At 44.3% G+C, this 24,748-nt stretch overlaps 1 protein-coding gene across 1 annotated transcript in view; it reads left to right on the top strand.

The window, feature by feature from the left end:
- Nucleotides 1–24,748, top strand: part of LOC147459198 (ubiquinol-cytochrome C chaperone family protein) — a 43,369-nt gene that overhangs the window by 2,030 nt on the left and 16,591 nt on the right. Inside the window, exon 5 of the mRNA XM_086510510.1 lies at nucleotides 285–345. Coding sequence (XP_086366636.1) covers nucleotides 285–345 — 61 coding nt within the window. The remainder of the gene's footprint in view (nucleotides 1–284; nucleotides 346–24,748) is intronic.

Genomic DNA, 24,748 nt, shown 5'->3' on the forward strand with positions numbered 1-24,748 from the left:
AGATTAATGCAACAAACCAGTGGGTTAGTGCATGTACACTGAAACTTTTGTCCATGGAAGGTGACCAGGTTGAGCTGATGTTTTAAGTAGTGCATGAGTAGGTTAGTGTAGAAGTGATCCATGAAGAAGGTTAGTGTAGAAGTGATCCGTGAAGAGGTTGTATGAAAATTTGACAAGTTCATGTGGAACGTAGACCATTCAGCATTGGATGCTATATGAGTGTCTCATGAAAAAGTATGAGGTTACTTTGTTTAAAAGAATGTACTATGGGGCTCATGGTGCAGGAACGTTTATGCTGATAATGACTCTCCAATGCCAACCGGAAAAGAAGCAATTCCTGTGCAGGTTCGATTTTTTGGCCATCTATAGAGGTGTACAATTATCATGATCAATGTCATGTGTTTGGTTTTCTCGAAATGGTTTTGAACATATTTGTGCCAGCATTCTATGTTCGTGGCTTCATGACGTGGGCCGATAAACCTTTTATATGCTCCCATCTACTCTTTGAGTATTGTTGCGTAAGATGATAGCTTCTATGAGGCTTAAATTGTTATGCAGGAACATCCTTCCCTTCAGGTTCCTTAGGCTGGGCTTTGGGCACAACTTCCTTTGCTTGCTTTTTTTCGTCATGAGCAGCTTCCTCACTTTCAACTTCTCCCTAAATTTCCTCTTCCTTATTTAGATTCTCGTTTAGGTTCTCTTTCTTCAGATTTGGTCTTTCGCTCATGTTCCATATTTGAATCTATCCTGTATGCTGCAAAAAGTCAGATCGGACCTTATCGACTTAAAACTCTAATACGATTGTACCAGGCAAGCCACTGGCGAGGCGGTGAATCCGTAGTAAACACACAACAAAACTTGAAAATTGATAACACTTGAACTTGAAATAGCACAAATAGCAATGAAGACGAGACATGATAGAGAGGAAATTCTCTAGCTAGATGCATTTACCCCTAAGTCAGGCGCCCCACAGATGTATGTTGATAATCCATAGAGTGCGATTGCCAGGGATTTACTTTGCAGATGTGCAAGACTGCTCCCAAGGCCTCACTTATTAAGGCAGATGGCCCCAAAGCAATATGCTATAGCCTATAAACACAGTGCCCAAAAGCTATGCCCGTCGAAAGCTGTACCTGAGGTGAGAACTGGGTCCTTTGATTTGGACTGTCTTGTTTCAGCTCATCTCCTCTTCTGATTTAGAGGGGCGATGCCACATCATCACTTTGTGACATCGGTGCATCACACGTGCAACACCTAGTGTAAAATTGTTTGTCAAAGGGTAGTCATTTTGTTTGGTTTTGAAAGTTCTCAAGATAACCTAAGCAGTAAAAAGAAAGTCGTTAAGGGATTTTACCATTCCCTTAAACTTTGCCTTCCGAGGCAACCGATTGATCGTGCCTTGGTTTTCTGTGCTTTTTTGTCTTCTGCTTCTTTGTCTTTGGAACGAGTTGATCACTTAAAACGCCAAGAGAGGTGCTGAGGTAGTGTGGGTACTTGGTACTTGTTGTAACAAACTGCTGACGTGTCAAAGCCTAAAGAATGGAGCCAACTTACAAATGCTGGCCGAAGGGCCTAAACCCTAAGAAGAACAAGTAACAGAAGAAGTCCTCCCAACTTATGGGGACCCCGTCAGATGGGGCCCCAAGTGACGTAAAGGATTAAAATAAAGCAGGACCAGCACACATGCAAAAACAAATGACGTGGCAGATTTCCAAAAAATTGCGCTGGCAGGATGACATGGCAAACTGTACGGAATTCCGCGTTTTGTGCTGGCTGATGACGTGGCAGGTTGTACGGATTTTCGTAAATTACGTTGGCAGCTTTTTGGCTTTGCTTTTGGACCAGATGCTTTTTGAGTTTGAAGGCTTTTCACTGTAATTGCTTTTTAGGCCAAGGGCCTTTAAATATGAGGTTAGGGCTCATTCCCTGGCATGCTTCCTGGAGAAGGTGCAGAGTCTGCAGTAGCGGCTTGTACTGTGTTGATGCAATATAAAGAAATACCGAAAGGGGCGCCAAGGTTTGGGGCCAATACTCTCGGGGGTGGAATTCCGCCACTCCGTGTCGCGTGTCGTCTCTCTCTTTAGTTCAGTTGTTATTGAAGTGCTAAAAGTCTGTTCAGTCTGTTCTTTTCTATTGGCACGTGGTGCCCGTCTTGTGACAGTGGTATCAGAGCATCAGGCGTATGCTTTTCTGAAAGCATACCAGTCCTACAAAAGAGCGGACAGAGCTATTGGAATTTGATTTGAGGTATCTTCGCCCTCCAACCCGGACTTATTAGCCACTCTCACCCTTACTTCATCGCGCATCGGGCGCCCTCCCGTCTTCATCGCTGTGTCTTACATGGCATAAGCCATAAAGAACCCAAGACTTGGAATTCATAGATTCAGCAGAATATTTGCAATTTCTACTGAACGAACTCCACGACATTCTTTCGCAGCATCCTTAGCAGAATCTTCCGATGCTGCAAAGTTTTTAACAATTTTTGAACTACATGTTACCCCCTCTGATGCCCCAGGTGGTACCTCCTCCTCCGGCATCAGAAAGTACAAGAGCTTTCAATGGGCAACCTTCTCAGCCATCTTTCCGTCTTTTCCGATCGGGGGGTTTTCAGGAATATGGTGCAGCCATCTGACCCCGATCTAGTGCAACCGCCTTTGCCACCGCCATTGTCCCCACCTCCACCACCACCACCGCCATCAGGCTACAATGGTTGGAGCCCATATGGATACCCTTATTATCCATACCCAAGATATGCGCCTAACCAATCCAAAGATTTCAAAGACGCGGCGCGACAGTTAAATTTTTCACTCTTTCTGAGGTGAAAGATCGCAAGAAAGCATTGTAGTTTCTACAGCAATTCGACAAAATCTATGCTTTGGGAAACTATACAGAAGAATCCAAGATTTCTCGAGCAGCGGGATTTCTTAAAGATAATGCTATGCAATGGTGGAGTTCGATCGCGACACAACCGCATGCTCCAAGGACCTGGCAAGCTTTCAAGACAGTTTTTGCACGTAGTTACATGACTTCTATGTTTGAAGTATGGATTTTGGCAGAGTGGGGCCCCAATGCGAGCGATACACCATTGGACTACCATCACCATTGCAGGAATATTGTCTATCCAAGCAAGTCTCCACCATGCAAGAACTTATGGACCATGCCGCAGTCGACTACAAACTGATGAAGGGAAAGCTAGAGTTTACCACAGAAGAATCTCCGGCCACTAAACACAACTCTCGGCAACAATGAACAAATTCTCTAGAGTCTCGTGAAAGTCAACCACAAAGGCCTCGTTTGACACCTCAACAACGAGACACCTTACTACAAGAAGGCCGATGTTTTGGATGCTTTCAAATAGGACATAACTATTTTGGTTGTCCCCAACGCACTGATAGACCTGCGGAGCCGACTCCCGCGTCGACGGTCGACAGAAACCCAGGACCATCTCCAGCCAAACGAGCTAAACCGGCCATTGGATTAGTACCTAACGTCTATCTATGGCATACGCCTTGAAAGTACAAATGAATTGTGTTGAGCATATGGCAAAGTCAACGGTTTGAAAGCCCTAATTTTCTTTGACCCAGGAGCTACAGAGAACTTCATCCATCCACAATTCTTGAAGCAGATTGACTTTGATTATGATACAGAGGGTGGAGAAATTGAAGCTGAGCTAGCCACAAGGCAAACTCAGAAAGTGGTACCACTCATTGGTGCTCTTCCAGTGACTATCCAAGATTATCATGGAAAAGCCGATTTCCACATTATGAAGTTGGCCAATTGTGACGTTCTGTTAGGCATGCCTTGGCATGACAGGAATGATGCGACTCTCCAAGTTTGGAACTGAACCATCACCGTGATGCAAAAGGGCAAGCCAGTCGTCCTCAAAGTTCGGTTGTCCGAACAAAACCGTGAATGAACTCTCTAGATGTTCTATAGTTAGATACTTTTGAACTTTGTTTGAGAAAGTATTGTTTGAAGCTTTGTTTAAAATGGATGGTATTTGTTTTGAACATGTCTTGGTGCCGATTTGAATTGTTTGATTCTGGTTTTAATACTGGTTTCAATGATTGGTGATTTTACTCCTGGGTGGAGTAGTGAGAAAAGATGTTTGAGAATGCTTGTTCATACTCATGGCCCGGACCCTTGTGGTTATTTGCGGGGGGGAGTATTGAATGATTGAAAAGTGTTGTTTTTACTCATGGCCGGCACCCTTGTGGTTATTTACGGGGGGGAGTATTGTTGTTGTTACTCATGGCCCGGACCTGCATGGTTATTTACGGGGGGAGTATTAAGAAGTCTGAGCAGTGGTTACTCTCAGCACCTCCAAATGACGCAGGCTGCGGTGTGGGGGACGTTTGGTTGTAAAAAGTCTCTATATCTCATGGCCCGGACCTTTTTAGGTTATTTGTGGGAGGAGTGATGAGGGAGTCGTTGAACAGCTCATGGCTCGGACCTGGATGGTTATTTGCGGGGGGAGTGTTCATCGACGGCTTTATGTTTCTATGTCTTGTAACATGCATATGTGAGCATTTGTGTTGCATTGTGATGTGCCAATTATTGAATATTCCTAATTGGATGAGATTGCTTGGGTATGTAATTTTTTAGTGCATCAAGACACCCGTGGAAGATCGGTACGGTCTGGGTGTGATGGCTATATTTTACTATGGCGGAATATCAAGAGTTCCGATCTGGACGAAAGGAGAAGCTAACTCCTTTATCAAAAGAGCAGAAAGGAGAAGCTAACTCCTCGATCAAAACAGCTGAAAGGAGAAGCTAACTCCTTGATCAAAAGAGCAGAAAGGAGAAGTTAAATCCTTAATAAAAAGAGCAAACTGATTGTCCCTCGGAATGTCCCTTATAAATTTTTGAGCTAACTTGAGTTGTTTTGCAGATATGTTGTAATCGTGGACGATTACTCTCTTTCAAGAAGGGGAGATGTAACAAACTGCTGACGTGTCAAAGCCTAAAGAATGGAGCCAACTTACAAATGCTGGCCGAAGGGCTTAAACCCTAAGAAGAACAAGTAACAGAAGAAGTCCTCCCAACTTATGGGGACCCCGTCCAATGGGGCCCCAAGTGATGTAAAGAATTAAAATAAAGCAGGACTTGCACACATGCAAAAACAGATGACGTGGCAGATTTCCGAAAATTGCGTTGGCAGGATGACGTGGCAAGCTATACGGAATTTCTCGTTTTGCGCTGGCTGATGACGTGGCAGGCTGGACGGATTCTCATAAATTACGCGGGCAATTTGCTTTTGGACCAGATGCTTTTGAGTTTGAAGGCTTTTCATTGTAATTGCTTTTTAGGCCAAGGGCCTTTAATTATGAGGTTAGGGCTCATTCTCTGGCATGCTTCTTGGAGAAGGTGCAGAGTCTGGAGTACCGGCTTGTACTGTGTTGATGCAATATAAAGAAATACCGAAAGGGGCGCTAAGGTTTGGGGCCAATACTCTCGGGGGTGGAATTCTGCCACTCCGTGTCGCGTGTCGTCTCTCTCTTTAGTTCAGTTGTTATTGAAGTGCTAAAAGTCTGTTTAGTCTGTTCTTTTCTATTGGCACGTGGTGCTCGTCTTGTGACACTTGTAGTGTGGGTATCGACTTATTGTTGAGAAGTGATCCCTAATGTCACGCGCACATGGCTCTGTGTGCCACGTGGACATGCTTCATCGACTTCGAGAGCGAGTTTTCCCCTTCTTCCTAGATAGGGGTGTCTAGAATCCTAGGAGGATTAGTACCGACAATTTTGTGAGCTTGTTCGCAGGACCTTAGGTTTTCCAATTTTGGAACCCTCTTGCATAAATGGTTTGTATACCCGTTTTGACAGATGTTGTTACACTACGGTGGGTATCTAGCATGACGAGCATGTAGTTCTAGGTTAGAGGAATCCAATGAGCCTTTCCCTGTGTTGATCGGATTCCTGGGTGGGGAGATGTGCGATACTTTCACCCAGAAACTGACCCCCTAGCCAAATTTTTAATAAATCATTCTAATGATTTATTTGCTGGGTGTGGTGGACGGTTTGCCCTACCTAAGCCTTAAGAGAATGATAAGTGCAATTTTAGCCATATAAAGGCAGCAAGAGCATAGTGTTGGGTTAAAGGCCCTAAATAACCCCTTATGTACACTTTATGTACATTTTTTTACTTTGTCCAAGTTCACATTGTCCAGGTTCACATTGAACCTGGACACATTTTTAAAAGGTCACTTATAATAAAAGTGGAAAACCCAGAACTCAACATTAGTGAGTTTTCCCAAAAACGTACGATCTCTCTCTCTCTCTCTCTCTCTTCGATCCCTAGCGCTTCCTCTCCGCTGCACAGTGCCTCTTGCTTCTTGCCCTAATCTTGTACTACATCGCGACGCGCACCTATTGATACTCTCTGCTTTGTGCTTTCAACTGGTATCACAGCTCTAGGGTTTCAAAACAGCTCTGCGCAGTCTGCTGGACAACGAGTTAAAATTGCTCTCCCGCGATCAATTTCGCTTCCATCGCGAAGCCCCTTGCTTCCGGGGTCTAAAAGGTCACCAGAACTGCCAAAACAGTCCAAAACAGGCTGTTTCTACGTCAAAACAGGTGGAAACATTGGTTGTCTCCTTGAACAACAGTCCAACCCTCACGTATGACGGTGTGAGAGGGTCTATTCTCAATGAAGAGATTAGACGCAAGTCTAGTGGGGAAGGTAGCAGTTCTGCTTACTCTGCAAGAGGTAGAAATCAAAAGCGTGATGCGGGCAACAGGACTCAAAATAGAAGTAAGAGCAAGACAAAGGATAAGGATGTCACTTGTTATCAATGTGGCAGAAAGGGTCACAAGAAACCCGATCACATGTATTTCAAGAAAGAGCAGGAAAGGAAGAAGGAAACGCAAGATAAGAAGAAGAAAGATGAGAAGAACTTGGTGATAATTTTGCTTGCAATATTGAGGGAATGTGTCATCAGCGTGTGATTACTATCTATCCTTTTTGTTGATTTCTTTCTTATTATTTATTTATTTTCACTTTATGGAAACACCCCTCGGGAAATCTAACTGCCCTGCATTGCATAGCTAGTGTGGAACTGTTCAGAGGGAGTCCAGGCCTGAGGGCAAGAGAGCACTAAGGTTGGACAAGGACTATGGTTAGCCAAAGTGGGGTCATTGACTAGCCAAAGTGGAATCCTTTGCTACAGAGGCTCCATTTCAGTTCTTAGTGTGGCTACAGTGTACAAAGAGGGTCGGATGACCTAGAAAGATACAATGGCAGCATCTCCTAAAATTTAGGGAACTGCTATTTTGGGACCTGAAAATGTGTTCGCGTCATTACTTCCGGAATGACAGGGGAACATTTTATTGCTCTGCCGTGAAGTCAACTAGGCAACCCGTCGGGAGATTTTTAGGCGGGAACCCCGAAACGAGAAATACCCTGTAAATGTGCAAGTGGCACATTTCTATGCACTTTCCTCATGCAAGAGAAGGTGGCGCTGAATTTTAAGTTGGGAGAGGCCTTCACTTGCATTCTGTCACAGGTTAAGAGCTATGGAGTGCTTCCTTTCCCTCTTATGTACAGTCCAGTGCCAGGAGTGATGCCCTGCACGCTACGCATTGCCCTCTCTCTCGCCTATGGCAGTATGTTGTGCCCCTCTAGTGGGCTTTTCAATTGACCAATGTACAGTTGTGTGGGTTCATGCGCACTTGCCGAGTCAAGAGCCTGTTGCACAGGTACTGGATTAGCTAGCGGCTAATCCCCCGCAGGTACAGGTGATTCGGAGAGGTTTCACGTGCGAAATCTCGTCCGATTCAAAGGGCAAGTAGCTCTACAGGTGCGGGAGCTCGAGGACTTGCTATGGATGTGACCGGCACGCAAAACGGAGCCCGAAACAGTGAATTACAGCCTGCTGTGTATTTTTGCAGGTTTAGGGTTTTGGCCCTAAACGGACCCTAATACCCCCTGGAGGTTTGGGGACGCAAGGGGACTGCTGTACAGGTGATCTGGCGCATTTTCGGGGCAGAAAACAGAGAATTCAGCGTGCTGCAGATTCTCGCCAGGTTTTGCAAAGAGTCCGTATGCGTCAGGAAAGTCATCCAATGCGTGGGAATACTGATTGTGAAGGATCCTAGTATAGTTATGCTGCCGAAATCGGGCCAGAACAATTGAAATTCAGCCAAGGTTGTGCGGGGCAGCTTGTAGGGAACCACAACGTTTATTCCCTCTGTTAAAGAATAAAGAAATACCGAAAGGGGCGCCTAATTTAGGGGGCAATCTGGTGTCGGTCTTCTCATACAGGTGCAATCTAGCAGCCTGTATCCTTTTCCCCTTTGTTGTGTCTTGAAAGTACAGGTAAAGTGGGCGACAAATTAAATGGGTGAAAGCAAATAAGGTTTAAGTCTAAGGTCTACCGCCCTTTTTGGATTAAACAGGCTGGTTTCATGGTTCCATTGCCGGGATTAAATCACTTTTTCCCATAGAAGTGAGCCCTGGATGGTTTGGGCTTGAAGACACAGGGGATCATAGACCAGACACAGGGAATTGCAATTATGGCTGACAGACCAGATGATGTGACTGAAGAGGTTTCCTCCTCACAAGGTCAACAGACACATGAAGTGGGTGAGTCCTCAAGACCACCACAGACGGATGATGATATATTCAAGACCCAGTTGGCTACTGTTGTGGCTATGTTCAGACAAGTAATGCAGAACCCGAGGTTTTTAGTCTTTCTGCAACCTTCTCTTCCGTCTCAGCAAGTTGGGTCACTGGATCATATTCAAAAGCCTGTTAAGGCTCAAGCACAGATGATTCATACTGCAGAGTTAATGGAAACACCTGTACACTTGACGAAGAACATGCAGTCTCCACAACCTGTGCCTAAGGTACAAGAACAGGTGGTTGAGATGCCAGTCTTTCAAGCTGTACCAGTTCAGCCAGCCACTTTTCAACAGCCTATAGCTGGTTCTAATGGGCAGGGAAGCAACCTACAGGCTATGCAACAAGTCTTCCCACCACCTTCAATACATCCTGGCTATTTTGGAGGTGGATCAGTATTCCAGAGCATGGCTGGTCATGCACCTGGAAATCAGTTTCACACGCCAAGAACAGTGTTCGGGGGTGCTCAAACAATGATGCCTAACCCCATGTATGGTGTCACGGGCATGCTACCAGGGTTTCAAAGCATTCAGGGCCAATTTGGGATGCCACAGACAAATTTTGGTATGGTTGGAATTATTAATCAACAGCCAAATATGGCATTTCTAGGTCAACTTAATAGCGGTCAAGCAGGGTAGTTTTTGTACTACGTACGGAACGTCTCGTTCCGTACTGCGGGTCCCGTACCGTCCCGTTCGTTTCGTACGTTCTGTACGTTTTAAAAAAATAAAATAAAATAAATTTATAATTTTAAAAGCAAAACTCACAATTGTGAGTGGATTATATTGAGCAGCCCAAAAAATTTTAAATGGCTGTTTATAGCCATTGGCAGCTCTTGACTGTTGCCTGAGGGCCATTGAGGACAACTTTTGGGGCCGTTTGGAGTGCCAATTCAAGCACTTAAGCCACATTCAAACATTGGATTCTATGTGCTAGGGCTCCACTTCTCTTATGCTCTCCCTCTCCCCCACGCTCTCCCACTCTCATCAAGAGTCATCATCCATGCTCTCTCTCATGCTCTAGCCTCTTCCTATTTAAGCAATGCCTCCCCATCTTGTTCTCCAACACTTCCAAGCTCGCAATGCTCATTGCTCTCAAGCTCTCAATGCTCAATGCTTCCATGTTCTAGCTCTCAAGTGACAAGCTCTAGAGACTAGAGTCTTGCCTCTCCATCTTCTCTCCATTGGGTCTCTCCCTCTCAGGCTCCCATTGAAGATCTCATAATGTCAAGTTTCTTTAAGTGTAAAGTTTAAACCCAAGGGCCTAAGCTTTAGACGTAAGAATTCTTTGTTTTTTTATTTTGAACGTACGTAACGTCATCGTACATCTTAATATTTTTTAGTTCGTTTAGTACCGCACATCATCGTACGTGTACAAAACGTACGGGACCGTACGAGACCACTATGCGGTCAAGGAACACAGATGAACCCTAACAGTGTTCCCATGTTTCAGTCACTTCCATATGACAACTTAACGCCGCTAGAGAGGCCAACTCCGTACAAAGAAGGTGGCAAAGGTGTGACATTCACGACCTTTACAGGGTTTGATGACAGGAAGAAGGCTCTCTCATTCCTCTAGCAGTTTGACAAGGCCTATGCAGGGGGAAACTTTACAGAGGCTTCAAAGGTCCGCAAGGCAGCCACTTTCTTGACAGGGAATGCGGGACAATGGTGGACAACTTTATTGCTTCAAGGGCAAGCTCCGTCCACATGGATTTACTTCAAGGAGATTTTTGCAGCAGCATGGTTATCTGATGACTTTGAAGCAAATGTCATGACAGAATGGCACCAGCTTAATGCTGCTACTTGCAAGAATCTGGATGACTGCAATTGGAAGTTTTGGAAAGCTCTACTTCCAGTAACTTCCTATAGGTTTGTGCCATCGACAAAACAGATTGAAAAATACTGTTGTGGCCTACCCAAAGGATTGAGAAAGTACTGCACGAAGACCAAAGTCACTACTTTGACGCATCTCATTGAGGTAGCAAACACTGGCAATGGTTTGCTCAAGGGAGAAGATTGTGAATTTAATATTGGCGTCAAGGAAGGATCAACCAAGAAAAATTCAGCGAAGAAGTACGTTCCCAATGAGGTTCCTAAAGCGACTCAGGAGCCAGCCAACGCAGGGAAAGGCAAAGCTGCGGCTGAATCAGAAAAGGGACCAGCAAAGAAATGGAAAAGACGTTTTCCTCGCAAGTCGGAAGAGCAAAAGAAGGTCCTGAGGTCAGAGAACAAATGCTTTATCTGTGAGTAGCCTGGCCACATTGCTTACAATTGTCCTCAAAAGAAAAGGCCAACTGATTCTGAAGACAAGGAGGACAGGAAAGGAACGAGGCCCATGGTTGGTCTAGTGCCAGATATGGTGGGCGACAAGCCAAATTCAAATGCAAGTGAGCTTTGCAGAGCATGGGGAAAGGCAAGGGATCAAACAGTGCTTATCTTCTTTGATCCAGGTACCAAAGCCAACTTCATTTCCCCAGAATTGGCTTCAAAGTTGGGAATCAGATCTGAAGAGATGGGGTATACAGCAGAGGCAGGTTTGGCATGTCCTGGCCATACAGAGGCTGTGACACCCATCATCGGAAAGTTGCGCCTACATATCCAGTCCTATGTAGATGCTGAAGAATTTTACATCATGTTTCGTGTACAGGGAATCATGGATGCCTACAACAAAAAGATCACTGTACAGAGCAGGGGAAAGACTCACATTCTGGATGTAAAGCTTAAAGGGGAGTCTATTCCCACTGTATCAGGCTTTTGCTATTACTTCTGTAATGAAAAAGCATCTTTCTGCGTACTTGGTTTTTGCACGTGAAGTGTCAGATTGTGATGAATCAAATTTATCTGTCTTAGATAAAGAAAGGTCAATGTTTTTACAACAGTATAGTGATTGTTTTTCCGATTCATTACCGTCTCAATTACCGCCAGAGAGACCCGAGGACCATGCGATAGATTTGGTGCCAGACAGTAGCCCACCAAATAAGCCTCCGTACAGGGTTAGTGCGGCTCAACAGAAAGAGATAATGAGCCAAGTACAGGAGCTTGTTAGAAAAGGGGCTGATTCAGCCCAGTTCATCTCCATTCTGTTCTCCAGTGTTGTTGGTGCAGAAAAAGGATGGCTCATGGCGTATGTGCATCGACTACCGTGCACTGAACAAGAATACCATTAAGAATAGGTTCCCTATACCTAGAATTGATGATATTCTGGACAAATTAGAAGGAGCAGGTATGTTTAGCAAGATAGATCTAAAGAGTGGGTACCATCAGATCCGCATTAGATCAGAGGATGTGCACAAGACTGCTTTTAGAACAACGTTTGGCCTTTACGAATTTTTAGTGATGCCCTTTGGTCTCACAAATGCTCCTGCTAGGTTCAATAGGATGATGGACAAAATTTTCCGTCCACACCAGCACTTTGTTGGTACATTCTTTGGAGACATGATAGTCTACTCATAGAATGAAGAGGAGCATAGGCATCACTTGGCCATTGTGTTCAAAGAGCTACGCAGTCATAGGTTGCTCATCAATGCAAAGAAAAGTGAGTTTTTTCTGGAAGAGATTCACTTTCTGGGACACATTGTCTCAAAGGATGGTGTCAGAATGGATCCTGCAAAAGTCGAAGTGATCAAGTCATGGCCAGATTTGAAGACGGTGCACGATGTCCGAAGCTTCTTGAGACTATGCTCCTATCCGAAATTTCGCTGAGATTGCTTCACCTTTACATGCTCTTCAAAAGAAGGCAGTCACCTTTAGATGGACACAGAAAGAGATTTCAACTTTTAATCTCTTAAAGGAAAAGATGACTTCAGATCTAGTCATTGTGTTGCCAGACCTGAGGAAGTCATTTGTGGTCCAGTGTGACGCCTGTGGTAGTAGCATTGGTGCAGTGCTAATGCAAGATGGCAGGGTAGTAGCCTATGAGAGTAGAATCTTGCAAGGGCCAGAAAAGACTATCCAAGTCTATGGAAAAGAACTGCAGGCCGTCATTCATGCGCTCTTAAGTTGGAAACACTACCTGCTAGGTGCTTCGTTGTCCAAACGGATCATCAGACCTTGCGATACTTCTTGACACAGGCAAAGTTATCTGAGAAGCATATGTGATGGGCAAATATCTTGTCCATGTTCCATTTTCAGATTGTGCATGTGGAAGGCAAGAAGAACGTTGCGGCTGATGCCTTGTCAAGGAAGCCACAAATTTCAGCTGTGTCAATTCCTTATCATCATGAACTTGATGATACGAGGGAACGATATGCAAATGATGAAGATTTTGCAATGGTCTTCGAGCAGCTAATGGATGGACAACGTCATGAACACTATCTTCTCAAAGATGGGTTCATGATGATGCATGGCAGATTGTGTGTCACAAAGCCATTGCGACGCAAAGTTATGGAAGAGAGTCATGTCCCACCGTAGGCAGGGCATCGTGGTATCGATGCTACAGTTAAAGCGGTTGAGACATTCTTCTACTGGCCTACATTGAGTAGAGATGTGGATGCCTTTGTGCGAGAATGCCTAATATGCCAGAAGGTCAAGTTTGACAGGCAAAAGGCACCAGGGTTATTGCAACCACTACCTATTCCAGATAAACCATGGGAAAGTATTGCTATGGATTTTATCTTTGATCTTCCGAGAACGCAGACAGGAAATGATGGTATTTGGACCATCATTTGCAGATTCAGCAAGCAGGCTCATTTTATTCCGGTCAGGAAGAAGATAAAGCCAGATCAGATGGCATGCTTGTTTATGAGCAATATTTTCAAGTATCATGGCATGCCACAGTCGATTGTTAGTGACCGTGATCCACGCATGACAAGTTTGTTCTGGAGAGGCTTGTTTGAGAATATGGGCACAACGCTCAAATTCTCTTCGTCATTTCATCCTCAAATAGATGGGCAGTCGGAAGAGGCAAATTCTACCGTCCTAGATCTGCTGAAGTGCTATGTGTCAGAGCATAAAGGAAAGTGGGAGCAGTATTTGCCATTGGTGGAGTATGCATACAATAATACAGTGCATTCATCAACTGGCAAGGCACCTTTTGAGATAGTTGAAGGTGGCAAGAAAGTTCCTCCCATATTGCATACAAAGGACAAGATATTTGAAGCAGACAAGTATGTTCAGGACATGGATGAAATGTATAAGAAGACTCAGGCAAAGCAAAAGAAAGCAGCTGATCGTCACTGTCGTAAAGTGGTATTTTCACTTGGTGATTGGGTGCTTCTACGCTTTGAAAAGGCAAGGTTAAAGAAGATGAAGGGCAAGGAAAGACCGTTTCAAAAGCTCAGCATGTGTTACTATGGGCCTTTTCAAGTATGAGAAATAATCAATGATGTTGCATATAGGCTGAAATTGCCTGAGAGTTGGAAGATTCACAATGCGTTCCATGTGAGTCTTCTCAGACCCTATGTGGGTGATGTGCCAGAGGATATGCCAGCTGAAGATCAGCCGGAAGTCGAGGAACTCGACGAGATCTTTGTCTCGGAACAGATTTTGGCACATAAAGAAAGAAAAGTGAAAGGCAAGGTTGCTAGGCGTTACTTGGTGAAGTTCAGAAACTATCCACCAATGGATGCTAAGTGGATGGAAGAAGGTGAACTTGCAGAGTCACCAACTGTGTTATCACTTTACCTTGAAGCCTTCGATTTGCAACCTACCTTGACCCCTTGAATTTCAAAGCTACACGGATTGTCAGTGTGACAATGGCTTCTGAAAGAAATGATGTACATGGTATTTAAAGTGAGCTCAAATGAAGTACATGTTACATTAATGTTAGAGCTGTACAGATTGTCAGTTTGGCAATTGCTCTTATGGAAAGTCCAAAAGTTTGGCTAGTGCTATAGAAGTGAGTATTTCTTGTTAGTTTGTCAAGGATACAATAATTGCTTCTATTAAAGGGTACATGTGTAACTGCATTCTTAAACTGTCGGTTTGGGTATGCTCGAAAGTGTTACTGGATCCAACGTGTACTAAAAGACAGTGGCAAAATCTGTAGCTACCATTTTCTCATTGGAAAGTTAATGACTCAAAGCAATGGCACAGTGCGAAGCTACCGCTATGTCATTGGGACAGGGTTCACACGCAGGCAATACATTTGTCGACGAGGTGTTGAACACACCAGTGTTGACAGTGAGCATGCACGACATAGATGCAAACGAGGACGTTTGAGATTTCAAGAGGGGGATATGTCATCAGCGTGTGACTACTATCTATCCTTTTTGTTGATTTCTTTCTTATTATTTATTTATTTTCACTTTTTGGAAATACCCCTCGGGAAATCTAACTGCCCTGCATTGCATAGCTAGTGTGGAACTGTTCAGAGGGAGTCCAGGCCTGAGGGCAAAAGAGCACTAAGGTTGGACAAGGACTATGGTTAGCCAAAGTGGGGTCATTGACTAGCCAAAGTGGAATCCTTTGCTACAGAGGCTCCATTTCAGTTCTTGGTGTGGCTACAATGTACAAAGAGGGTCGGATGACCTAGAAAGATACAATGGCAGCATCTCCTGAAATTTAGGGAACTGCTATTTTGGGACCTGAAAATGTGTTCGCGTCATTACTTCCGGAATGACAAGGGGAACATTTTATTGCTCTGCCGTGAAGTCAACTGGGCAACCGGTCGGGAGATTTTTAGGCGGCAACCCCGAAACGGGAAATACCCTGTAAATGTGCCAAGTGGCACATTTTTGTGCACTTTCCTCATGCAAGAGAAGGTGGTGCTAAATTTTAAGCTGGGAGAGGCCTTCACTTGCATTCTGTCACAGGTTAAGAGCTATGGAGTGCTTCCTTTCCCTCTTATGTACAGTGCGGTGCCAGGAGTGATGCCTTGCACGCTACGCACTGCCCTCTTTCTCCCCTATGGCAGTATGTTATGCCCCTCTAGTGGGCTTTTCAATTGACCAATGTACAGTTGTGTGGGTTCATGTGCGATTGCCGAGGCAAGAGCCTCTTGCACAGGTACTGGATTAGCTAGTGGCTAATCCCCCGCAGGTACAGGTGATTCGGAGAGGTTTCACGTGCGAAATCTCGTCCGATTCAAAGGGCAAGTAGCCCTATAGGTGCGGGAGCTCGAGGACTTGCTATGGATGCGACCGGCACGCAAAACGGAGCCCGAAACAGTGAATTACAGCCTGCTGTGTATTTTTGCAGGTTTAGGGTTTTGGCCCTAAACGGACCCTAATACCCCCAGGAGGTTCGGGGACGCAAGAGGACCGCTGTACAGGTGATCTGGCGCATTTTCGGGGTAGAAAACAGAGAATTCAGCGTGCTACAGATTCTTGCCAGGTTTTGCAAAGTGTCCGTATGCGTCAGGAAAGTCATCCAATGCGTGGGAATACTGACTGTGAAGGGTCCTAGTACAGTTATGCTGCCGAAATCGGGCCAGAACAGTTGAAATTCAGCCAAGGTTGTGCGGGGCAGCTTGTAGGGAACCACAACGTTTCTTCCCTCTGTTAAAGAATAAAGAAATACCGAAAGGGGCGCCTAATTTAGGGGGCAGTCTGGTGTCGGTCTTCTCATACAGGTGCAATCTAGCAGCCTGTATCCTTTTTCCCTTTGTTGTGTCTTGAAAGTACAGGCAAAGTGGGTGACAAATTAAATGGGTGAAGCAGATAAGGTTTAAGTTTAAGGTCTACCGCCCTTTTTGGATTAAACAGGCCGGTTTCAGAATGGGTACTATGCGTTTGGCTCTTAACAATGGTCAAGAGCTTGTGTTGAATGATGTCAGGTTTGTACCAGGCATTAAGAAAAGTCTGCTATCCGTTGGCCAATTGGATGTACATGATTATACGACCATTTTTGCTGGGGGTTCATGGAAGTTGCTCAAGGGCTCTATGCTTGTTACAAAAGGGTTTAAAAGAGGTACTTTGTACTATCTTCGATGTAAATGTTTGCCTGGCAAGTTTCTTGCTGTTGTTGAAGTTGCTTCACACACGGAATTGTGGCATAAGAGACTTGGCCATATGAGCCAAAAGGGTATTGATGTGCTTTCCTCTCTGAAGAGGGTTGATATAAAAGGCAAAAACTTGGATTTTTGTAACGATTGTCTTTATGAAAAGCAAAAGAAATCTTCTTATTACTCTGGTGTCTCTCGCAAAGCTAATCCTCTTGATCTTATTCACTCCGATGTATGCATTATGCCTGTTAAGTCTTTTGGTGGTGCATTGTATTTTGTTACATTCATTGATGACTATACTAGGAAAGGATGGGTGCATTTGTTGAAAAGTAAAAGTGAGACTGCCACCAGCCAGTGGCAATTCCATTCTTGTTTATTTTCTCTTTCTTTGGGGAATTTCGTTTGTTTTACCTTTTGGAAACACCCCTCTGGAAATCTAACTGCCCTGCATTGCATAGCCAGTGTGGAACTGTTCAGAGAGAGTCCAGGCCTGAGGGCTAAAGAGCACTAAGGTTGGACAAGGACTATGGCCAGCCAAAGTGGGGTCATTGGCCAGCCAAAGCAGAATCCTTTGCTACATTTCAGTTCTGGATGTGGCTGCAGTGTACAAAGAGGGTCAGATGACCTAGAAGAACGCAATGGCAGAAACTCCTAAATTTTAGGGACTGCTATTTTTGGACGGCATAATGTCTTCGCGTCATTACGTGCAGTTTGACATGGGGATCATTTTGTTACTATGTGGCCAAGTCAACAGAGACTGCAGGTGAGATATTTTTAGATCCGAGGGTCTAAAGCGGGAAAATGCACAAACGAGTGACACTTGGCACTCTGAGGCCAGTTTACTACTTAAAGAGAAGGCAAAAACGTGATTTTCAGCTGTGAGTTCGTTTTTGAGTGCTGTCACAGGTGGGAGAGCTTCAATGGAGTGTTGGCTTACCCTCTATGTACAGTGAGCTGCAGGATGTCATGACCTGCACACCTCTCACTGCTCTCTCTCTCTCTCCCCTATTCTTTCTGGTTATGCCCCTCTAGTGGGCTTTTCAATTGACCAATGTACAGTTGTGTGGGTTCATGCGCGATTGCCGAGGCAAGAGCCTCTTGCACAGGTACTAGATTAGCTAGCGGCTAATCCCCCGCTGGTACAGGTGATTCGGAGAGGTTTCACGTGCGAAATCTCGTCCGATCCAAAGGGCAAGTAGCCCTACATGTGCAGGAGCTCGAGGACTTGCTACGGATGCGACCGGCACGCGAAACGGAGCCCGAAACAGTGAATTACAGCCTGCTGTGTATTTTTGCAGGTTTAGGGTTTTGACCCTAAACGGACCCTAATACCCCCAGGAGGTTCGGGGACGCAAGGGGACCGCTGTACAGGTGATCTGGTGCATTTTGGGGGCAGAAAACAGAGAATTCAGCGTGCTGCAGATTCTGGCCAGGTTTTGCAAAGTGTCCGTATGCGTCAGGAAAGTCATCCAATGCGTGGGAATACTGACCGTGAAGGGTCCTAGTATAGTTATGTTGTCGAAATCAAGCCAGAACAGTTGAAATTCAGCCAAGATTGTGCGGGGCAGCTTGTAGGGAACCACAGCTTTTATTCCCTCTGTTAAAGAATAAAGAAATACCGAAAGGGGCGCCTAATTTAGGGGCCAGTCTGGTGTCGGTCTTCTCATACAGGTGCAATCTAGCAGCCTGTATCTCTTTCCCCTTTGTTATGTCTTGAAAGTACAGGTAAAGTGGGCGACAAATTAAATGGGTGAAAGCAAATAAAGTTTAAGTCTAAGGTCTACCGCCCTTTTTGGAGTTAACAGGCTGGTTACATGGTTCCATCGACGGGATTAAATCACTTTTTCCTCAAAAAGTGAACCTTGGTCAGTTTGGGTTAAAAGACACAGAGAGTGTTTGGGATGACCTTGAAAACACAGAGAATTTGAAAGTAGATCGAGTGGATTTAGAGGTGAGAAAGGCTACGAGTCTTTCTTTGGATACAGGATGGATGGCAAGAAGGAAGAGGGTTCCTCTTCAGAGGATAGACAGTCTATTCCAACTGCACATGAAATTGGCGAGAGTTCAGGCCAACTAGAGAAAGCTTTGCAGGTTGTTACTGCCGTGACCATGTTCAAGCGATTGATGGAGAATCCAAGATTTATGGAGCTCATACAATCTTCATCAATAGCACATCAAGTTCAAGGCAGTTTTGGCATGCCAGGAACAGTGTTTAGGGGTATGCAAGGCATGGTGCCCAACCCCATGTATGAAAACATTGGTTTGTACCCAGGATTTCAGAGCACACAAGGTCAGTTTGGGGTGTTACAAGGCAACTTGGGTATGGCTGGTTTTTCAATCCCATCAGTGAATATGACACCTGCACATCAACATGTTACTAGCGAGGGAGTACAGATGGCTCCCACAGGTGTACCCATTATACAAACTCTCTTTTGACAATTTGGAGTCAATGGATAAGCTAAAGCCATAGAAAGAAGATGATCAGTGAGTCCATTGACACATTCAATGGCTTTGATGAGAGGACAAAGCATTTGTTGGAAGGAGCATTTAAAGTCAGAAAAGCTGCCACTTTTCTGAAAAAAAAAAATGCAAGTCAATGGTGGAATACACTGTTGTTACAAGGACAGACTCCTTCCACTTGGAATGATTTCATACAGGTACCGAATTAGCTAAAGGCTAATTCAAAACAGGTACAGGATGATTTAACAAGATTTCTTGCGAGAAATCTCGTGTAAATCAAAGGGAAAATAGTCCTACTGATGCAGAAGATCAAAGGCTACAAATTGGTGCGATTGGCACGCAAAACAGAGCCCGAAAGAAGAAAATACAGCTAGCTGTATTTTTCTGCAGATTTAGGGTTTTGACCCTATTTGATGCCTTTTTGTCCCAAGAGCTTCGGGGAAGCTAGAGGACAGTAATACAAGTGATCTGGAGCATTTTAGAAGCTAAAAACAGAGAATTCAGCATGCTGAATTTCCAGGACAGGTTTGCAAAAGTGCTCTATTATGCGTGGATAATCACTTGGATATGTGGATTTTTGGTTGTGAAGGTTTCTACTACAGTTATGTTGCCAAAATTGGGTCAAAAAGAGAATTCTCAGCCCAATAAAAGTGACAGCATAAGGGTAGATCACAGGTTAATCTCCAAAGATCAAGATGAAGAGCAGAGAAAGATTGTTTTCGATGCTCAGTATGCAAATCAGTGATATTGCATAAAGGTTGAAATTGCCTGAGAGTTGGAAGATTCACAATGCGTTTCACGTGAGTCTTCTCAGACTCTATGTGGGTGATGTGCCAGAAGATATGCCAGCTGAAGATCAGCCGGAAGTCGAGGAACTTGACGAGATCTTGGTCCCGGAACAGATTTTGGCACATAAAGAAAGAAAAGAAAAGGCAAGGTTGCAAGGTGCTGTTTGGTAAAGTTCAAAAGCTATTCACCTCTGGATGTTAAGTGGATGGAAAAAAGTGAACTTGTAGAGTCACTAAAAGTATGGGAACTTAAAACCTTGGTTTGCAACCTACCTTGACCCCTTGAGATTCAGAGCTACATGGATTGTCAGTGTGACAATGGCTTCGGAAAGAAATGATGTATATGTTACTTACAGTGAGCTCAAATGAAGTGCATGTTACATGAATGTTAGAGCTGTACAGATTGTCAGTTTGGCAATTGCTCTTATGGAATGTCCAAAAGTTTGTTTAGTGCTATAGAAGTGAGTATTTCTTGTCAGTTTGTCAAGGGTACAACAATTATTTCTATTGAAGAGTACATGTGTAACTGCATTCTTAAACTGTTGGTTTGGGTATGCTCGAAAGGTTACTGGATCCAACGTGTACTAAAAGACAGTGGCAAAATGTGACGCTTCCATTTTGTCATTGGAAAGTTATGGACTCAAAACAATCGCAGAGTGTGACGCTTCCACTATGTCATTGGGACAGGGTTCACACGTAGGCAATACATGTGGCAACGAGGTGTTGACTGTGAGCATGTATGTGTTGTACATGTGTCGACACAGTGTCCGGACACCCAAGTGCTGACTGTACGCATGTACGACATAGGTGCAAACGAGGACGTTTGAGATTTCAAGAGGGGGGTATGTCACGAGCCAGTGGCAATTCCATTCTTGTTTATTTTCTCTTTCTTTGGGGAATTTCGTTTGTTTTATCTTTTGGAAACACCCCTCTGGAAATCTAACTGCCCTGCATTGCATAGCCAGTGTGGAACTGTTCAGAGAGAGTCCAGGCCTGAGGGCTAAAGAGCATTAAGGTTGGACAAGGACTATGGTTAGCCAAAGTGGGGTCATTGGCCAGCCAAAGCAGAATCCTTTGCTACATTTCTGTTCTGGATGTGGTTGCAGTGTACAAAGAGGGTCAGATGACCTAGAAGAATGTAATGGCAGAAACTCCTAAATTTTAGGGACTGCTATTTTTGGACGGCAAAATGTCTTCGCGTCATTACGTGCAGTTTGACATGGGGATCATTTTGTTACTATGTGGCCAAGTCAACAGAGGCTGCAGGTGAGATATTTTTAGACCTGAGGGTCTAAAGCGGGAAAATGCACAAACGAGTGACACTCGGCACTCTGAGGCCAATTTACTACTTAAAGAGAAGGCAAAAACGTGATTTTCAGTTGTGAGCTCATTTTTGAGTGCTGTCATAGGTGGGAGAGCTTCAATGGAGTGCTGGCTTACCCTCTATGTACAGTGAGGTGCAAGATGTCATGACCTGCACACCTCTCATTGCTCTCTCTCTCCCCTATTCTTTCTGGTTATGCCCCTCTAGTGGGCTTTTCAATTGACCAATGTATAGTTGTGTGGGTTCATGCACGATTGCCGAGGCAAGAGCCTCTTGCACAGGTACTAGATTAGCTAGCGGCTAATCCCCCGTAGGTACAGGTGATTCGGAGAGGTTTCACGTGCGAAATCCCGTCCGATTCAAAGGGCAAGTAGCCCTACAGGTGCGGGAGCTCAAGGACTTGTTACGGATGCGACCGGCACGCGAAACGGAGCCCGAAACAGTGGATCACAGCCTGCTGTGTATTTTTGCAGGTTTAGGGTTTTGACCCCAAACGGACCCTAATACCCCTAGGAGGTTCTGGGACGCAAGGGGACCGCTGTACAGGTGATCTGGCGCATTTTCGGGGCAGAAAACAGAGAATTGAGCGTGCTGTAGATTCTCGCCAGGTTTTACAAAGTGTCCGTATGCGTCGGGAAAGTCATCCAATGCGTGGGAATACTGACTGTGAAGGGTCCTAGTACAATTATGCTGTCGAAATCAAGCCAGAACAATTGAAATTCAGCCAAGATTGTGCGGGGCAGCTTGTAGGGAACCACAGCTTTTCCCTTTGTTAAAGAATAAAGAAATACCGAAAGGGGCGCCTAATTTAGGGGCCAGTCTGGTGTCGGTCTTCTCATACAGGTGCAGTTTAGCAGCCTGTATCCCTTTCCCCTTTGTTGTGTCTAGAAAGTACAGGTAAAGTGGACGACAAATTAAATGGGTGAAAGCAAATAAAGTTTAAGTCTAAGGTCTACGACCCTTTTTGGAGTTAACAGGCCGGTTACAGAGACTTTTAAATGCTTTTAAGAGGTTTCATGCTTTTGTCACTACGCAAAAGAGTACTAAGCTTAAATGTCTCAGATCTGATAATGGAGGAGAGTATGTATCTGTTGAATTTCAACGTTTTTGTGATGAAAATGGGATTAAAAGGGAGTTGATAGCCCCTTATAATCCGTCCTCTAATGGTATGGCTGAGAGGTATAATCGTACTTTATGTGAGAGAGTGCGTTGTATGTTGTCCACCGCTAATCTTTCCTAAGAGTTTTAGGGAGAGGCATTGAAAACTACAGGTCATATTTGCAATCGCTCTCCTAATAGTGCACTGAAAAATGACATTCAAGAGGAGGTTTGGTTTGGCAAACGTGCCTCTTATGATCATTTGAGAGTATTTGGCTGCGAAGCTTTTGTTCATGTGCGCAATGACTTAAGAAGAAAGCTTGATATGAAGTCCATTAAGGGAGTCTTCCTAGGTTATGGAGAAGAAGGTGAAATGGACTATAGAGTGTGGTTACCATAGTTTAGAAAGGTAATACGCAGCCGAGATGTAGTGTTATGAGGCAAAATTGCTCAAGAATGCTACAAAATTTGATGCTGGCAAGAAAATAGTCAGATTTCAGCCTTCCGTGCCACCCATTGATGTTGAAAAAGAGCCTCATGATGCATTACCGCAAGTTGAAATTGATAGTCAGTTAGTTAACCTTGAGCCAGAAGAGGTAGGACATGATATTGATGCTTCTAATGAGGATGGACAACCACTTGAATTGGCTGAAAATGATTTTCAACAGCATGATAGAGCTGAAAATGAGTTGCCTTATGATGTAGAACCGTTGCTTGAGAATGTAGATCATTGGGTACGCAGGTCAACTCGTTTGAGAAGGCAACCGTAGAGATTTAACCCCTCTTTGGATCATGTAATGTTGATAGATGAGGGTGAACCTCTTACATATAAAGAGGCCAAATCATGTGAGTCAAGCAGTATGTAGGAGCTTGCAATGCAAGAGGAAATGAAATCCTTGTATGCAAATGATACTTGGAGTCTTGTGCCATTGCCTAAAGGGAGAAAAGGCTCTTCGTAACAAATGGGTGTACAAGATTAAAATTGTGGATAAAAAACCCAAGTGAAACAACCTGAAGGTTTTGTAGTTCCTACACGTGAGGAACTAGTATGCAAACTGAAAAGGGCTCTGTATGGTTTGAGACAATCATCACGGCAGTGGTATAACAAGTTTGACACTTTTATGCTATCTCAAGGCTTTAAACGCAGCCATGCAGATCATTGTTTGTATACGAAAAGGGATGAAGATGTCCCATTATACTTGTTCTCTATGTTTATGACATGCTGCTTGCTGGGAAACATAAGACTAGTCTTGATGCTCTGAAACGTAAGCTAAATTCAGCTTTTGCTATGAAGGATTTGCGTGATGCAGAGCGCATTTTGGGCATGCGAATTAAAAGAGATAGAAAGCTGAAATTGTTGTTTTTATCTCAAGAAAAGTACATTGCAAAAGTGCTTGACAGGTTTAATATGGTTGATGCTAAGCCTCTTGGAGTACCTTTACCTCCATACACTAAGCTTAGCAATGCAGATTGCCCAAAGGATGAGGTGGCATTGAAAGCAATGAAGGGAATCCCTTCTGCATCAGCTTGTGGTTCTCTTATGTATGCTATGGTTGCCACTCGTCTCTACATTGCTTATGCAGTGGGAGTTGTTAGTCGATACATGTCGAATCCTGGCAAAGTGCACTGGGAAGTTGTCAAATGCATTCTGAGATATTTGAAAGGTACACAATCAGAGTGTATTTGTTATGGAAAACGTGACTTAAAGTTGCAGAGATATTGTGATGCCGTCATGGCAAGTGACATGGATACCAGGAAATCTACCAGTGGATATGTATTTGCTATTGCTGGTGGTTAGTCTCTTGGTGTTCCAGGTTGTAGAAAATTGTGGCATTGAGTACTACTGAGGCTGAATACATTTCAGCCACAGAAGCTTCAAAGGAAGCTATTTGGTTGGGCAACTTGCAAAAGAACTTGGCATGCCTGCTCATACACCCGTGCTGGGTTGTGATAGCCACAGTGTTGTCTACTTAGCCAAAAATGCCATGTTTCATGCGCGCACCAAACACATAGATGTGCGGTACCACTTCATACGTCAGGTATTGGAGGATGGTCTAGTCACCTTGACTAAGATCCATACACATGATAACCCTGCAGATGTTCTCACTAAGAGTCTTGCTAAGGCTCAACATCAGCATTGCATACAGCTGGTGGGAGTTGGTTAACTTAAAGGCGTCATTTATGCCTTTAAGTGGGAGGTTGTTGGGTTAAAGGCCCTAAATAACCCCTTATGTACACTTTATGTACATTTTTTTACTTTGTCCAGGTTCACATTGAACCTGAACACATTTTTAAAAGGTCACTTATAATAAAAGTGGAAAATCCACAACTCAACATTAGTGAGTTTTCCCAAAAACGTACGAGCTCTCTCTCTCTCTCTCTCTCTCTCTAGCTCTTCCTCTCCGTTGCACTATGCCTCTTGTTTCTTGCCCCAATCCTGCACTACATCGCGACGCGCACCTACCGGCTTTCACATAGTTACCCGGAACGACAACATGCATGAAATGCCATTCCTTGTTTCGGATACTCACGTCTGAAACACGGAATGGGAATCCGGAACGGGAAATTGGGATGG

This window comes from Adiantum capillus-veneris, chromosome 4, assembly GCF_014529385.1.
Source record: "Adiantum capillus-veneris isolate H3 chromosome 4, ASM1452938v2, whole genome shotgun sequence".
In the NCBI taxonomy this organism is placed as follows: Eukaryota; Viridiplantae; Streptophyta; class Polypodiopsida; order Polypodiales; family Pteridaceae; genus Adiantum; species Adiantum capillus-veneris.